This window comes from Saccopteryx bilineata, chromosome 4 (assembly GCF_036850765.1).
Source record: "Saccopteryx bilineata isolate mSacBil1 chromosome 4, mSacBil1_pri_phased_curated, whole genome shotgun sequence".
Taxonomy (NCBI): Eukaryota; Metazoa; Chordata; class Mammalia; order Chiroptera; family Emballonuridae; genus Saccopteryx; species Saccopteryx bilineata.
The window spans coordinates 4189060-4205980 of NC_089493.1; the positions used below are offsets into that span (position 1 = coordinate 4189060).

General features: G+C 53.2%; 1 protein-coding gene across 8 annotated transcripts in view; it reads right to left on the minus strand.

Annotated features, from left to right (window-relative positions):
• Nucleotides 1-1732: 1732 nt before the first annotated feature.
• The window catches only part of WDR20 (WD repeat domain 20), a 53349-nt gene continuing 38160 nt past the window's right edge, over nucleotides 1733-16921 (minus strand). For 7 of the 8 annotated variants that reach the window (XM_066274906.1, XM_066274904.1, XM_066274900.1 and 4 more), the window contains one exon: nucleotides 1733-3639. In XM_066274906.1, the coding sequence (XP_066131003.1) occupies nucleotides 2362-3552 (1191 nt within the window). In that variant the 5' untranslated portion in view covers nucleotides 3553-3639 and the 3' untranslated portion in view covers nucleotides 1733-2361. Of the gene's footprint in view, nucleotides 3644-14368; nucleotides 14458-16921 lie in introns of all 8 variants that reach the window. The other variant, XM_066274908.1, reaches the window with a different exon arrangement.

The window sequence follows — 16921 nt, forward strand, 5'->3', positions numbered from 1 at the left end:
CTGCGCTCGGTCCTCCTGACTGCAGGAGAAGCACTCTGTTGGCTGTCAAAGAAAGGGGCAGGCATCAGGGGGACCGAGGGTGGAGCCTGCCTGGGCCCCGGGCCCCCGGGCCCCCGGGCCCCCAGGCCCCCAGGCCCCAGCCCAGACAGACAGAAAGACAAGATGTGTACACCAGAAACTGGAAGAATGCAATTGTGACCAGGTCCCGCGCCCCAAACTGACAGGGCCCTGGGGGCTGGGGTGAGGGTGGTGGGGGAGGCAGACATGGCAGGCTGCTGTGAACATATTTTGGGACTTGTCGTGTAAGGAAACAGTAACATCTTCCCCTGGCCCACCCCACTGCCTCTCAGGTGTTACCTGCCAGTGCACGGAGCAACCCTCCTTCACCACAGCCGGTGCAGCGGAGGCGCTGACGGGCGGACGGAGGAGCCAAGGCACCCAGGGTCAAGTGCGGGTCCCACAGTGAGCGGCGTGCTAGAGCCGCGAGGGCCCGTAACCGTCCCCATAAAGGCCACTTACCTGGGAGCGGCCACTCTCCACTTAGGCCCAAGTCCTCAGTGTTGAACCTACACACTCAATGCCTCAGAAGCATTTGAAAATGAATTTCTAAGACTAGGTAGGTTCACAAAATTGCACATGCAGTGTTGGTTCCTATTCTCTCCATCTGACAGTCCAAGTCAGCCTCCGAAGTTGAAACAGTCCACAGGCCTCTTTGCTACGATACTGAAGAGCAGTTAACATGTAGGAACAAAGGCCCATATCGTAACAGGTGGAATGACGCTGACCTTCCCACGGGCTGTAATGCATTAGACAAGGTGAGAAGCACTTGGAAGGCCACACTGGTCCCGACGTGGTAGAAGGCGGCCCTCGTGACCGCAGGTTTACACACCACAGGCGTGTAACGGTGATGGGCGCGGTGGGAGCGGCCCAGAGCGGGCTGGCCGTCCAGGGAGGGCCGCGGCGGAGAGCTGAATATCCAGGTCTTCCCGCTGCTGAACCACATTCACTACTCAAACCAGCAAACAGTATCAGTATCTCTATATTTAATTACAAAAGTGTGCAAAACAGAACAAACCTAAATGATCAAAATAACTTAACAAATAAGACAATCATCATCTTGACATAAAACACAGAGCCCAAGGAACCACCATCGTCCCTGGGAGAACTGGGACCGGAGAGACTCGGCCGAACACTGCAGACCCGTCCAGAGGCCCCCGCGCCCCTGCTCAGGAGCAAGCCGCCCAGGCCAGGGGGGCTGCCGAGGGGAAGCCCCTGAGGACAGAGCCCGAGGGCCAGGCCACCCCAAGAACGAGCCCAGCCTTCCAGGATCACACACTACACTACTGCCATCTGGCAAGAAGAAAAGGGGCGACCTGCACCTGGGCCTCCCTCTGCGGTGAGGGCCACACCTGGACTGCCGGCTCTGTGTCTTCAGGAAACAAGGCAGAGGGGCTGCTCAGGCCTGTGGCCACGTGCCTTGCTGACGGGAAGATACCACCAAGAAACAAACACCCACCCCAAACAAAAGAAAATAAACCTCTTTATTCTTATTGGGAAAAAACATAAGCAAAGCACACTGGACATAAAAGGTCTTGGCTTCTGTGGCAAGAGGCACTTCTGACACCGGCTGTGGGTGACCTCGGCCCGCAGTTCAGTGAACCCTCTGGGCTCCACGAGGAACATGGGTATTTTATTTAGTGCACAGGATCTCAATCAAAGTGGTACAAACTGCTTCTTTGAAAAAGATGTTTATTAAACAATTTTAATTGTCATAAAATGACTAAAATGGGTTTTAAAAATTAAGGCTCTTCTTTCTGTGGATTGCCAGAACAATGTAAAAATAATATCAATCAACCCTGCTGAACGCTTTGTTCCTAAAGTTAAATTTCATAGGTTCCTAAACATTTTATGATTAAGATAAAAAATTGGACTATAAATGACAATCAATGGCCGCCCGTACGGAACACGCTCTGATCAGGTGTACAATATTATAATTGAGTAGTTAAGCAAAAATATTCCAGTTAAAGCAGAAATTTTAATTTTAGCTTTTTAAGTCATTGTTTCCCCACACTGTCGTGATTTTCCTAAAATCGAAATCGTCTAAGACAGGAACACTAACCTCAGGACTCTATATACTCCCAGGAGGGTGACTGACTCGGCTGGCAATTAGCTTGATTATATTTTTTTTAAACGTTCTAAGGTGAATTATCAAATGACTTAGAATTACATAGCATGCAGTATCCAAAATTATGGCTCTGATGCATTTAGATTTACATTAAGAAGTGTCATTCATTCATTGTACACCCACCCCACCCGCAAGAAAAAATTGCTACCTACTCAAGTTTTCGGTCCGGTGCGGCATTAAGGGTTCAAACTTACCACTTTCCCAGGCCTTCCCCATGTGCAAACAAATCCCTCCTGACAAGCAGTAACTACACAGTCTTCAAGAAAAATCAACACAGTCAGTCTTTCATGTGCTATCTTTTTACAGATGAGTGGCTCTAACAAGGGAACGTCTTCCATTCGAGGACACAGGGGCGTTCCCAGAGTTTTAGCGGGGTCCGTTTTGGTTTTGGTAACTAGGTTCAGTTTGTCGCTGCTCTTGCTGGAAATGTGTCCCATGCTATGGTTCCGCTTGTGATCTTTCTCGTGGTGCCGGTCTTTCCGGTCGTGTAGGGAGAGTGTTGCGAATTTGCTGACCCCAGACGCGATGGCCCCATCGGCGACGTTGCTTTTGCTGCCGGCGTTGGAGACGGTGGAATGTGGGAGGCTGTTGGACCGTGGCAGAGGGGGGGGCGCGGAGCTGCCGGGCGTCGTGACACTGTTGCCCGTGCTCCCGGCTGGAGGGCTCGTGGCGTTCATGACGTTTGTGTGTGTCCGTGCCCTCGAGAGGGGCTGGTGGGGGAAGAGGATGTCTTCTGTGAGGTCCCACAAACAGAGCTGCGTGTCCTGGCCCACGGAGCCGAAGCGGTACGTGACGCTGACGGGGCGGCTCTCTGTGGAGTTGCGCTTGGACAGCCGGGACTGGGTGCTGTCTGCCCGGTCCCTGCCGAAGTGCAGCAGCTCCTGCAGGTCCTCGTCACTGCCGCTGAGCTCCACAGGGTCGCCCTCCTCCACACTCGTGGTATAGGGGTCGAAAGCCACCACACTGACCCAGGACTTGTGCCCGTGGCCCCGAGCAATAACTCGGCCGTCCACAAAAGACCAGACGGTCACCAGGTCGTCCTCTCCGCCCGTGACGATGTACTTGCCGTCCGGGCTCCAGCACACACACAGCAAGCCTCCAAAGTAGCTTTTCATGGTGCCGTGCAGCTCGACGGAGTCAAAGCCGAACACCCGCAGAAACCCGTCCTGGCTCACGCACGCCAAGAACTTGCCATCTGGGGAGAAAGCAAACTCGTTGAGGGTCCCCTCGCCCACCGTCCACTTGAGGAGAGGGTTCCTCGTGGATTTGCTCTTGCAAGTGTGCACGGCGAAGCTGTCGCCCTGCTTCAGGAGCTGGTAGTGGGGGGCTGTGGCGCCGCAGGCGTGCTCCACATTATATAGGTACATGCTCCCGCTCGCATGGGCCACTAGGAAAAGGCTTTCCGAACCGGGAACCCATCTGACACAGGTTACTCGTGACTTGTCTATTAGTCTCTGTGAAGACAAAGGAGAACAGTTATCACAATGGGAAGCTGAGCGGTCTCTGTTCCAGCAAGAAAGCTGTCTGCTGCTGGGTGACAAGGGACGATCATCTGTGGCTGAGCAGGTGAGCAGAGAGCATCTGTCGGGTGTACATGACTCTAGAACTGCACTCACGGAGGGGGTCTGTCGCTCAATAGGCACTGCACCAGGCGTTGGGACACACTGGAGGGACGCCCCTGAGCACTGTCGTTCCTTCTACTCGGAGGGTCTGGGTCTGTGAGACTGCGCCTACACTGCCCCCTCAGCGAGCACCCGCAGGGAACCTCGCAGCGCTCACCACCAGGACGCTGTGCCTCCCGGGCTCCTGTGTGTCACCATCGCCATCTGCCAGGTGTGAACCACCCCTGCCCCTGCCTGGGTGCTCCTGGGGGGCGGCGCTGGTCCGCAGCACACGGGACTTGGGCACACCCCAGCTCCGCTGCAGCCCTGGCGCACAGACATGCCCCCCTTAACCCACCATCCTGTGGGCCGTCACAGGCAATCCTTCCACAGCTCTGGGATAAGCGGGTTTCAGAGAAACGGGCAGGTGACGGGCCCAAGCCCCGCCACTCTAGTCCGCGCTCACCTTCCTCGCTGACAACTACCTCTGTAGCAGGTGCAGATTGTGAACGAAGGCCAAAAGTAAACTCCACCTGTAGGCACAAGCTCTGGCCCTGCTTGTAGGCCTGCCGGGGTCTGGGCACAGCGGCTTCCACAGCGTGGCCCTCACGAGGCTGCCGGGCCCCCAATCCCATCCAGAGGTCCCCAAGTTTTCCTCAGGCACTCCTACTGCCAAACACCTTCTGCTGACAGCGGCCCAGCCACGGGCGCCCTCACCACACTGGGACCCCGAGCCTCGCCACCGTGGGCGCCCTCCTCTCCCCAGCTTTGCGCCTGACTGATGTGTGTACTGCACTTTTACTGAAAATGAAAAACCTGAGTTTTTCCAAAAATATTAATGAGCCATGCAAACTGCTGTCAAAAATTAGACCCCAGAAGGTAAGTGGCCAACAAATCCCCAGCTGATCTGGGTGGGAGGCCTGGCCCAGAACACACGCATGCCCGAGGGGCTCGGGGACAGTGGGCTGGGCAAACATTAAAAGCAGGTGTCGCCTGACCTGTGGTGGTGCAGTGGATAAAGCGTCGACCTGGAAATGCTGAGGTCGCCGATTTGAAACCCTGGGCTTGCCTGGTCAAGGCACATATGGGAGTTGATGCTTCCAGCTCCTCCCCCCTTCTCTCTCTCTCTCTCTCTCTCCTCTCTAAAAATGAATTAAAAAAAAAAAAAGCAGGTGTCACTGCTTATCCCTCTGCAGTGTCAGAGCCATAGGATGGCACAGCTGACCCTCTTAAATGAACAGAGACAGGCAAGTGGCCTTGGGGACACAGTCCGCATCTCCATCCCCTGCCGCCTGGTGAGTGCCCTCCACGAGGCCCCTGCCCGACGCTGACACAGACACAGACAGCCTGGGAGCCCGTGCTGCTTGGCTGAGGCGCCTGCTGCCTGTCAGACAGCCTGCAAGGCCAGGCCAGACTCTGCTGTCCCCACCAGGGCCAGGCTGCCCTGGCATTCTGGCCTTGTCCCAGCACTGTGGCTCTCAGCGACAGCACCCCCTTCATATCACCAGGGCCGAGTCGCACCTGGCCTCCCAGATCCTGCCTGCATCACTCCATCATGCGTGCAGCATTTTAAGAGGAGATGTAAAACTTCCAGCAGTATGGTTAGAAAATTCTATTTTGGGCTTAAAGAAACACAACACAAATCCATTAGAACTTGAAATCATAATACTGCCAAGTAAGAAAAGACCTGCTCTGCAACTCTGAGGTAGGAAGAATAATTATGGCGCCATTATTAACCTCAGTGCTACGGGGATGACAGCATGTTTGAGGGCCTCACTTCCTATGAGGAAGGTGCACAGCTACTCCTGTAGGTGGCGCTGGCGGCACCTTGAGAACAGAAACCTGAGCTCACATCCGTGTCCTGCCAGGCCCAGGCACACACACCCCAGCACTCGGGAACTGGGCTCACCAGTTCAAGCAACTGCAAACCAAAAACATAAAAGGGCCACGGGACTAACTCTACGTGGAAAAGGTCTCTCCTTGGCCCACACCTTCCGTTTCCCCCTGCCAGGTCGTGTGTTTTAGAAGAGGGCCAAGTACGTGTCACCTGGGGTCAGCCAGGGCTCCTGCACATCGGCGCGTGGCAGCCATACCTGGGTGGCAGCACTAACTTCCACCCTGAGGGCTGACTCTGTGCCGGCCGGGACATGAGCTCTGCACACGCTCTTCAATCCCGACATAACCCTGCGAGGCAAGCTTCCAGTTTTTGGACAGATAATACAATATACATGAGGTACACAGCTGCTTCCCTCTCAGCCACCACCAGCACTTCCTTGCTTATCTGTCCACGTCTCCGTACGCAGACTAGGACATGAATGCTCTGGTCTGTGTCTTTATACCAAAGAGCACACGGTGCAAGTCTGCGCCCTGCTTTCTCACCGGGGCTCTGTGTGCCTTTCTGCACTGGCACAAGTGGCAGAGAACACAGCTATACAAACACGCTGCTAACAGTCCCTGCTGATGGACGCTTATGTGGCAACACCCTGTACACAGGTAGCTTTCACCTGTGTGAACACACCTGCAGGGCAGAGTCCCCATGGGAAGCTGGGTCAAGAGATACATGCATTTATAATTGTTACAGAGATTGCCAAACTAACTCCTATGGAGGATAAGACAATCCTATTCCCATCAGCACTGTAAGTGAAAGTGTCTGTTTCCATATAGGAAGGTTGGTATCCATGCAGGTACTACCCACCAGAAAACAGGCTCAGAGAGGTCAGCAAACTTTCCCAAAGTCCCATTCACTCACCCAGTCATGTACAGTTTGGCCTCCCATATCCGAGAGTTCAACCAACTGCAGATCCAAAACAACTTTAAAAAAAAAAAAACCATTCTGCCCTGGCTGGTTGGCTCAGTGGCAGAGTGTTGGCCTGGTCTGTGGAAGTCCTGGGTTTGATTCCATGCCAGGGCACACAGGAGAAGTTCCCATCTGCTTCTCCACCCTTCCCCTTCTCCTTTCTTCTTCTTCCCCTCCTGCAGCCAAGGCTCCACTGGAGCAAAGTTGGCCTGGGTGCTGAGGATGGCTCCATGGCCTCCGCCTCAAGTGTTAGAATGGCTCCAGTTGCAACAAAGCAATGCCCCAGATGGGCAGAGCATTGCCCCTAGTGGGCATGCCAGGTGGATCCTGGTTGGGCGCATGCGGGAGTCTGTCTGCCTCCCCCAACCTGCTTCTCACTTTGGGGAAAAAAAACAAACCAAAAAGTGTTCTGCGGGTGCTTGACAACATGACTGTCGCGGTACTGAACATGTGCAGACTCTTTTCTTGTCATCGACTGAGTATAACAGTTATGTACACAGCATTTACACTGTAGTAGGTGTTGTGAGTGACCTGGAGATGATTTAAGCTCTACAGGAGGATGTGTGTGGGTTACACGTCATCACTACATCACTTTACTCAGGGCCCAAGCACCCACGGATACTGCGCCACTTTACATAGGGCCTGAGCTCCCGTGGACACTACACCATTTTATGTGGGGCGTCTTGAGCATCCAAGGATTTTGGTATCCAAAGGGGGTCCTGGAACCAGTCCCTCAGGGGTACTAAGGGACAACTATATCCATGGACTCCTTCATTACTGAATGCACACCACACGCCAGCACGAATGCAGTACTTACTCATTAGGTTAGGTAGACAGACACCCGTTCCTGCACGGAATTCACTTTCTAGTGGGACGAGAGGACAGTGACACTGACAAGATCTGACGCAGTGAGTACGGTGGAACAACCCCCAGGTAAGATGAAGTGCGGGTGGGAGGGGCTGGAGGGACTCCAGTCTCAAATGGAAGGTCCAGCCAAGGCCTTCGGTGGTGGTAAGCGGGTGCACAGACAGGACCGACGGCGACAGCGGGCGCAGAGGCCGTGGGAAGCGGGTCCCTGCGCAGGGAGCAGCACCACAGCATGCTGTGGCGGGAGCAGACTAGGCACTGGACTTCCCGGAGAGGCGGGCGGACCCGTGCGGGGGCAATGACTGGATGGCAGGAGGGCACCAGTTTTCTGGCGGGAGCCCTCAAGCAGCGGCAGGGAAGTGGGTCTGGAATCGTGAGCTGGGACTCGGGGCCGCAAGTCCCAGGCTAAGGGGCATGGGCTGTGACCCTGGAGCACCGTGCCGCCCACCCCAGGCCCCAGCACTCAGAACGTGACAGGTCTGAAGTGGACTGCTGTACGTGCAAATACACATGGAATCGAAGACTGAAGGTCACAGAAGCCAGTGTGCCTGTGTGTTCATATGATCCCACTGGGTACTAAGTAACAGTTTGGCTATACTGGATAAAATAAATCCACTTCAGCTACTTTTACTGTGGCCATTAGAAAAGCTAAACCGTCTGGGTGGCTGACACTAGTCTATGGGCAGAGTTGCTGCAAACAGCGGGCGCCAAGGCTTCCGGAAAGGGAAATGCCAGCTTCGGGTGACATCTCCCGCAGCCGCACAGAAGGGAAGGACGGGTGGGGTGGGGAGAAACCCTCAGGAGGTATGACAACGAGCCGTGGACATCAAACCTGACCAGTGGCTGGGTGGCACGCTGAGGCTGCATGGAGTAGGAGGTAAGGGGGTGAAGGGGACAGGTGAGCAGTCCTTGGTGACAGGACTGAGCCTGAGTGACAGGAAGGCTATGAGAGAAAAGAATGGGGAGGAGGGTCCCTGAGCTGGGGAGAAACCCAAGCATCCTCATCTAGCAGGCAGCCAGTGGAGACGAGGAGTGAAAGCCAGAACGGACACCCCAAGAGCTCCCAGGAAGAAGGGCTAACAAGGAGGAACAGGAGTGTGGAAATCTGGAAACGCGGAGGAGACAGTGGGGCTGAGAGGCTGCCCTCGGTCAGGGGACAGGTCAGGGCAGCACACGAGGAGCAGAGAGGAGGTACCTCAGGCGAGCAGGACCGGCAGGCACAGGGAAGCAAGTCTGGGGATCAGGAAGAGAGCCCGAAAGGGTCAAGGGGGACAGAGGAGCGACAGAGGGGGGACACTGGTGGGAAGGAGCCACGCAGGGAGGAGTGACGCAGGGGGAGGCCTGTGTGGCGGCAGCAGGGGAGACAGAGCAGCTCGGGTCACTGTGAGGTCACTGGCATGGCCACTGGGCTTTCCAATAAAGAGAGTCAAATTCCAAAATGCTGCAAGGCCAATTTTTATCATCTCTTTCACAAAAACTGAACAAAATCTGTATCAAGACCCACCCTTCAGTGGGCTGCTGCACCTGCCTCTCCCCGGTCCCCCCCCCTCGGGGGCCCCATGTTCCCTATTCTGAATGCCAAAGAAATGGTCCCACTTCCAGTACGGATCCAGTGAAAACCATACCCCCTCAAACTACCAACATTAATGGCATTAACAGACAAGATTTCCTGACTCTACTAAACTAGTGGTCCCCAACCCCCGGGCCGTGGACCAGTACTGGTCCCTGGGCCATTTGGTACCGGTCCACAGAGAAAGTAAATAACTTACATTATTTCCATTTTATTTACATATAAGTCTGAACAATGTTTTATTTTTAAAAAATGACCAGATTCCCTCTGTTACATCTGTCTAAGACTCACTCTTGACACTTGTCTCAGTCACGTGATACATTTATCTGTCCCACCCTAAAGGTCAGTCTGTGAAAATATTTTCTGACATTAAACTGGTCCGTGGCCCAAAAAAGGTTGGGGACCACTGTACTAAACTAGTGAAAAGGAAGCAAGAATAACAGTCAACCCATTACCACGTTAAAGCACCACTACCAAACGACCTTTCTAAAACAGTGGTGTGCGCCGGGGACTGCGAAGGGAGAAACTACCCCGAGCACAAGCAAATTCAAGTAAGATCACTGGGTCTAAGGTCTTCACACATCAGAGTGGTCAGCTCTTTCGCCGGCTGGTGTTAAAGCACGTAACCATCTTTCCTTCCACTACCAACATGACGAGCAGGAAAGTCATTTAGGGGGAGTGGGTATGCATTTTAAAATGCAGGTACTAATTTGTAACAAAAGTACTAACACAAACAATTGAAAAACCACAGCAGCGGCTGGAAAAGCCATAATGTAGCCACAAGCAGAAGTGGCGAGGAGGGCGCATGGAGGAGAGCTCCGCGGGAAGGCGGGAGAGGCCACTTCAAAGCCGCAAGAAGAGGGTCAGGTGTCATTTATCAATGTGAAAACTTTAAGGAGTGGATCATTATGCGCTCATTTCCTTCCTTGATTATAAAAAGCAACAACACAAACAAAAGTAACGGAATGCGCAGACCGCTCTTCTGCACCAGAATTGCCCAGATAGATCACTGCATGACCCGGGCGGGTCAGCCCCCACCTCCCTCGCCCCCGCATCCCGGGCACTGGCGCAGGAGGGGCCACAGCTGGCAGGGCGAAAGAGAATTCGTAGCCTGGGCTGGCAACAGGGCCCAGGAGCCAGGGCCTCCTCTATGCCCTTCAGTTGATCTTGATCCAAAGAACCTACTCAACGTGTTGGCCATGGACTCGCAACTGTGCCAAGGAGAATGTCAGGAAAGAAGACCTGGCTACATGTCAGTCATGAAAGAAGCCAAGATGTCAAGTTCTTTTAAGGTTTTACATCTTACCCAATACTCAAAACACACTCGAAAATCCTCTGAAGTTACTATTCTATGGCTACAACCCTGAAACAATCAGAGTTTTTACAAAGACGAACAAGGCTAAGTTTATCATCATACAGAAGCATCTCTAGACTTCCTCCTCCCCATTCTCCATAAGAACTAGTCATCAGAAGAGAAGCCCTTGCCCCCTGGAGTGCCCACACAGGCGATGTGGAGGAGCAAGTCTCCTTCCCCTGGCGGCTCTCATGAGGGTAGGCTCCATGGTCTGGGAACTCATCCCACTGCCAAAATACTCTCAACAGAGGCCACTAGACACTCTCAAGGGCACGATATATACAAGTGCTACAAACAGAAACCTACCATCCAGTCTCAGAGATGCAAGGGCCTGCGGCTAGCACTCCAGAGGGCAGCCAGAGAGCGCCTGGCGCTTCCTTCCTGCTGGTGGGCACGGCCCCCGGCCAGGGTCTGCAATGTGACCACACGGCCCCGCAGCCAGAGTTTCCATGTGACCACACGGCCCCGCAGCCAGGGTCTCCATGTGACCACACGGCCCCGCAGCCAGGGTCTCCATGTGACCACACTGCCCCGCAGCCAGGGTCTCCATGTGACCACACTGCCCCGCAGCCAGGGTCTCCATGTGACCACACTGCCCCGCAGCCAGGGTCTCCATGTGACCACACTGCCCCGCAGCCAGGGTCTCCATGTGACCACACTGCCCCGCAGCCAGGGTCTCCATGTGACCACACTGCCCCGCAGCCAGGGTCTCCATGTGACCACACTGCCCCGCAGCCAGGGTCTGCAATGTGACCACACTGCCCCGCAGCCAGGGTCTCCATGTGACCACACTGCCCCGCAGCCAGGGTCTCCATGTGACCACACTGCCCCGCAGCCAGGGTCTGCAATGTGACCACACTGCCCCGCAGCCAGGGTCTCCATGTGACCACACTGCCCCGCAGCCAGGGTCTGCAATGTGACCACACTGCCCCGCAGCCAGGGTCTCCATGTGACCACACTGCCCCGCAGCCAGGGTCTGCAATGTGACCACACTGCCCCGCAGCCAGGGTCTCCATGTGACCACAGGGCCCTGCAGCCAGGGTCTCCATGTGACCACACGGCCCTGCAGCCAGGGTCTCCATGTGACCACACTGCCCTGCAGCCAGGGTCTCCATGTGACCACACTGCCCCGCAGCCAGGGTCTGCAATGTGACCACACTGCCCCGCAGCCAGGGTCTCCATGTGACCACAGGGCCCTGGCCAGGGTCTGCAGTGTGACCGCATGGGCCTGGCCAGGGTCTACAGTGTGACCGCACGGCCTGGGAGCAGCTAGCACTCACCTCTGCGAACTGACCTGACAGATCGGGGGCCACACTGGGAGGTGAAGGCCGGAATGTCTGATGAAAGGTGTGTCTTAGTCTCACAAAGAAACAAAGTGAACAGCGACACTGGAAGCTATAGGTCAGGGGTCCCCAAACTTTTTACACAGGGGCCAGTTCACTGTCCCTCAGACTGCTGGAGGGCCGGACTATAAAAAAACTATGAACAAATCCCTATGCACACTGCACATATCTTATTTTAAAGTAAAAAAAAAAAACACAAAAAAAACCAGGAACAAATACAGTATTTAAAATAAAGAACAAGTAAATTTAAATCAACAAACTGACCAGTATTTCAATGGGAACTATGGGCCTGCTTTTGGCTAATGAGATGGTCAATGTCTGGTTCCATATTTGTCACTGCTAGCCGTAACAAGTGATATGACGTGCTTCAGGAGCCGTGACGCATGCATCCCGCGTCACCGGAAGTAGTACTGTACGTGAGCAACGTCGCACTTTGCGGTGCCACCACATACAGTACTCCAGGAGCACAGGGTGCGGATGCATCCTGTGCTCCTCTCACTGACCACCAATGAAAGAGGTGGCCCTTCCGGAAGTGCAGCGGGGGCCGGATAAATGGCCTCAGGGGGCCGCATGTGGCCCGTGGGCCGTAGTTTGGAGACCCCTGCTATAGGTGATAGTCTCCCTCTTTCTGGTGCTTCTCTTATGTCCCAATGTTTCTACAAACAGGTATTTTTACTTTAATTTGTAGGAAAGAAATTACCTTTTAAGCTCTACTTGATTCCCTCACAGAAATTTTCATCTACCTTCTTTTTTTTTGACAGAGAAAGACAGAGAGAGGGACAAGACAGGGACAGACAGGAAGGGAGAGGGATGAGAAGCATCAATTTTTTGTTGCAGCTCCTTAGTTGTTCATTGATTGCTTTCTCATATGTACCTTGAAGGGGGGGGGGGTGCTACAGCAGAGCAAGTGACTCCTTGCTCAAGCCGGCAACCTTGGGCTTCAAGCCAGCGACCTTTGGGCTCAAGCCAGTGACCATGGGGTCATGTCTAGGATCCCATGCTCAAGCCAGTGACCCCGTGCTCAAACTGGTGAGCCTTGCTCAGACCAGATGAGCCGACGCTCAAGCCAGCAGCCTCAGGGTTTCAAGCCTGGGTCCTCCACGTCTCAGTCCAACGCTCCATCCACTGCACCACCACCTGGTCGGCTCATCTACCTTTAACGCAAAGTAGATTTCTGGAGCTGGCAGTGCATGCCATCCACTCACCCCAACATGTGCTGCATGTTCACACACCAGGCTCCTCCAGGAAGGAGGTACAGTCAGAATAATCAACAGTCACTGCTGGTGTGTGTGCGCACCGCACACGTGTAACGCAGCTAAGAGAAGTGCTCTGGGGAGTCAGACAGACAGACAGCCAGTGCAGTCATGAGTGACGAGCAGCCCCATCCTTAATCCCACACATGTGGGTTCTCTGCTTGGTTACCCTGCTCTTACCTTCTCATCCTGGAAAAGTATTTGTTTCTCCTTAAAAAATGCTGGTGTCTCACTTTCCGAAGAGCTGTTCCTTCCCACCCCCGGTGAAAGGAATGCTGTGGGCTCCCCTCTAGCTGGAAGCTGACTGAGCATGTCCCAGGCTCACTCTCCAGGCCTCTGCTGAAATCTCCCTCCACCACACACACTCAGGGGGCCCTGCTCCGACCCTTCACAGCTGAGGGGGGCTGAGGACAGACCCACGTCAGCGGGCGGTCGGGGGCAGGGCTGGTGTCTGAGCCCGAGGTGTTGGCCTCAGGCTCCCTCCCTGACTGAGCCACCAGGCTGAGTCTGCAGGTCCGTGGTAATAAGCTGCCTGTTTCCAGGGCTCCCTCGAGAAGAACGGTGCAATGGCCAGATGTGGCGCACAACCTGGGCTACGTCCAGGCACTGTGCTGGCTCTCTCTCAGCTTTCCCCAGACCTTTCTGCTCGGGGACGTGGTTCCTAGTTACACACTGACCACTCCCATGTTCTCATCTCCGGTTTTGAGCTTCAGATCTATGTATGCAACTACCTACCAGCCTCTTCAGTTAAAAAGATGCAGAAAAAACTGTGATCTCTTCCTCCACTCCCAATGCCTGCTCCTTCTCACCTTTACCCAGGGTCTCTCACCAGGAGCCCATCATTTGTTCATATCTCTCCCTGATTCGGTCCCCAAGAAGCCACCAGGATAACTTTAAAAAATGCTACCTGCCTTGTGACCCTATCCCCTTCTATGGGACCCCACAACTCAGGCAAAACCGCAGACCTGGGCCAGTCCTCGAGTAGCATGACCCTCAGTTCACAGCACCGGCCGGGGACACTGGCCCCTCTCAGCTCTCCTGTCCATGCTCTCCCACACCCCAGGCTTTCCCTGCCCCCTTTCTGCAGGAGTGCTCCCTCCAGGTCCTCACCTGCGTGGCCTCCCTGCCATGCAAGGCTCAGCATAAAGACACCACCTCCTCCAAGAGATGGTGTGTAAGTGCCTCCCTGTTTACAGCAGGTTCCACATCCTCTCTCCCTCAGGCCTACCATCTCCTCTCATGCCACATGTCACCATTTGCTGTGTGTGCGCGTGCTGTGCCGGGAAGGGCTTATCTGCCACTGTCAACCCAGCGCTAGGCACACAGCAGGAAATCACGGTCTGTCAAACGCAAGGGAAAATGGCCACAACTCTAGTTCAAGCCCTCATCTCTCCCCTTATCGTTACTAGAGTCTCCTCACTCGTCTTGCTACTTTCATTCTCTCTTTCTTCATTCCAATCCACCTTCCACAAGTGCTGACAAGAGCTCTAAAAAACACATTTGATCCTGTCACTCCGAGAGTAAAAGCCCAGACTCCCCCAGCGTCAGACCCAGATCTGCGAACCTGTCACAAGCGGCTCTCACCATCTGCCTCCAGTCACCTGTCCAGCTCTGACTCCAGCTGCTCCGAGGCCTACATGCTGTGATGCAGCCGCACCTGCTTCCACACTGTCCGGCACCGGCCCAACTGTCTCTAGCTCTGGAGGCCTTTCACACCTTCCTCCAACCCCTCTGCACATTTCAAGACCCAGATATCAACTGTCACCTTCTGGAAACCTTCTCACACTTCTTTCACAGAGCTTAACTATTGTTTTTATTTTATGACATTTGATATGCACTGAAGAACAGAGTTAACACATCCCTTGGTACTTTGTTCACAACTCTGTGCTAACACATGGCCCAGCACTGTCTGTACATCTTACTAAACTCCTGGGAGAATGGGGCCTGCGAGCCTGCGACCATATGTGGTGGGGCTCACCGTCATGACCAATAAGAGCTTGTGAAATTGATTTCTAGATCCAACTCTATCACTAAGGTACACGTGTTCAATTCACTTACCTTCTGTTTGACAAGCCCCTCATCTGTAAAATGGGAACAGCTGCCATGCCCCCGGGGCTAAGGGAACACATACGCCACTGATCCCTCCTGACACTCACACTCACGCAGGCCCGATGACTGTGCCAGCCTCCAGTCCTGGCACTCTGAGAACACACCCCTGCTGACCCTTGCTCTCAGACATCCTGGCCAAAATCTGATGAAAAAGCCATCCACACAGACAAAGAATTCCTTACTGGGAAGGATGTCAACCTCGAGCTGTAACTGTAAAGTTGGCATTACACCATAACACAGTCCTAGCTTTTAAAGAGTCATTTTTCAAATAAAATGCAAACACTGTGTGAGGTAACTCATGTTTACATCACTAAGAGCAAGAAGGTGCTTTCTATCCTGCAACTTCCAGGTGTCCAGCATAAGGGACGGGGCTGGCTCACACATCTGCGTGCTCCCAGCTCCCGCCCTCCCCCAGCAGTGACACACAAACCCTCTTGTTCTCTAAGTGGCATTCTGTGCCATCCTCAGCCAGAGCAGCCTCCTAATCTTGTTTACCAACAGCCCTTCACATGGTTCCAATCCCTTTCCCCGCAATAGCAGAACCCGATCTCAGCACAGATAAACCCACCATCAGTCCAAATTCACAATTTTTACTAACAGTGCAGAGAAAACTGGCTTTGGGACTCTACTCTCCCCTACCAAACACACACACATACACACATGTATTTTATATATACTTTACATTACACATATAACATATCATATATATATGTATACATATATATAAAGTCTAGCTAACTTAGAAATCACTTACTCAGATGATATAAATAAAATATCTAAGAAAGTAGAATTATTTTCTGCTTAATTTTTCCAATGGAAATAGGAATTGAACACTTTTATTCTGTACTCTGGCAACCCAAGTGGCAAGTTTTATTTCCAGTCAATCCACAGGAAACCAGAAGAAGCGATGGCACGGTTCAAAGGACTTTACCAAGGAGCACCCAGGTTGGACACAGGGCACACACGGACACCATGTACCATAATGACTGTAAAGTCACCTGGAACACCCAGCATGGACACAGGGCACGCACGGACACCAGGCACCACGACGACTGTGAAGTCACCAGGAGGACCCGGGATGAATATGGGGCGCGCACGGACACTATGCAGCATAATGAGTGCAAAAGAATCAGAATTTTAACTGCATTTGTCAAGCTGAATATTCTTCCCCAAATTATTCCTTAAAAACCAGAATCTATAATGTGCCTCTGTTCCAAGTTAATGGCATTAAAATCAACCAACAGTGTAGCACCTTGTCCTTCCTGAGAAGAGGGGACCCACAGGACCTGACCATCGTCAGCTCAGGGCTGAGGTCACAAACAGAGAGTGGACCCCAGGACTCTGAGCTCAGCAAGCCTACACCTTCCTCTCCCTGGGCCAGGAGAGTCACACTGAAACGCACAGAGAACATCAAACCCATAATGGCAATTCTTGGGTTCGGAAAGCCACTCCCACAGCTTTCACAAACACAACCTATTTGGCAACTCTGTCAGCCACGATGTGTGCCTAAACAGAGTGCAGTGCCTCAGGCTCCATCTGGCACGAAACTGAAGGTGCCAGAAACCCCAGTACACACTATAACACTAGCAAAAGCTATGTAGTGTGATCCTGTTTTAAGTGCCAGGATTTCTAACTACAGCAAAGGTGATTTTACAGCAAATATTTTCAAGAGCAAGGGAATTACTCCTTAACCAAAGGCCTGTCGAACATAGATACAAAAGCTTTTAAGCACAATGTGAGCCACCTAAGGAAATATATATCATTAAGTTCTTTGGTCTGAGCGAAAATTTTTGGTGATGTGAACAAAGCCTGGAATTCTATATTTTCTTTTACGCTAGAAAT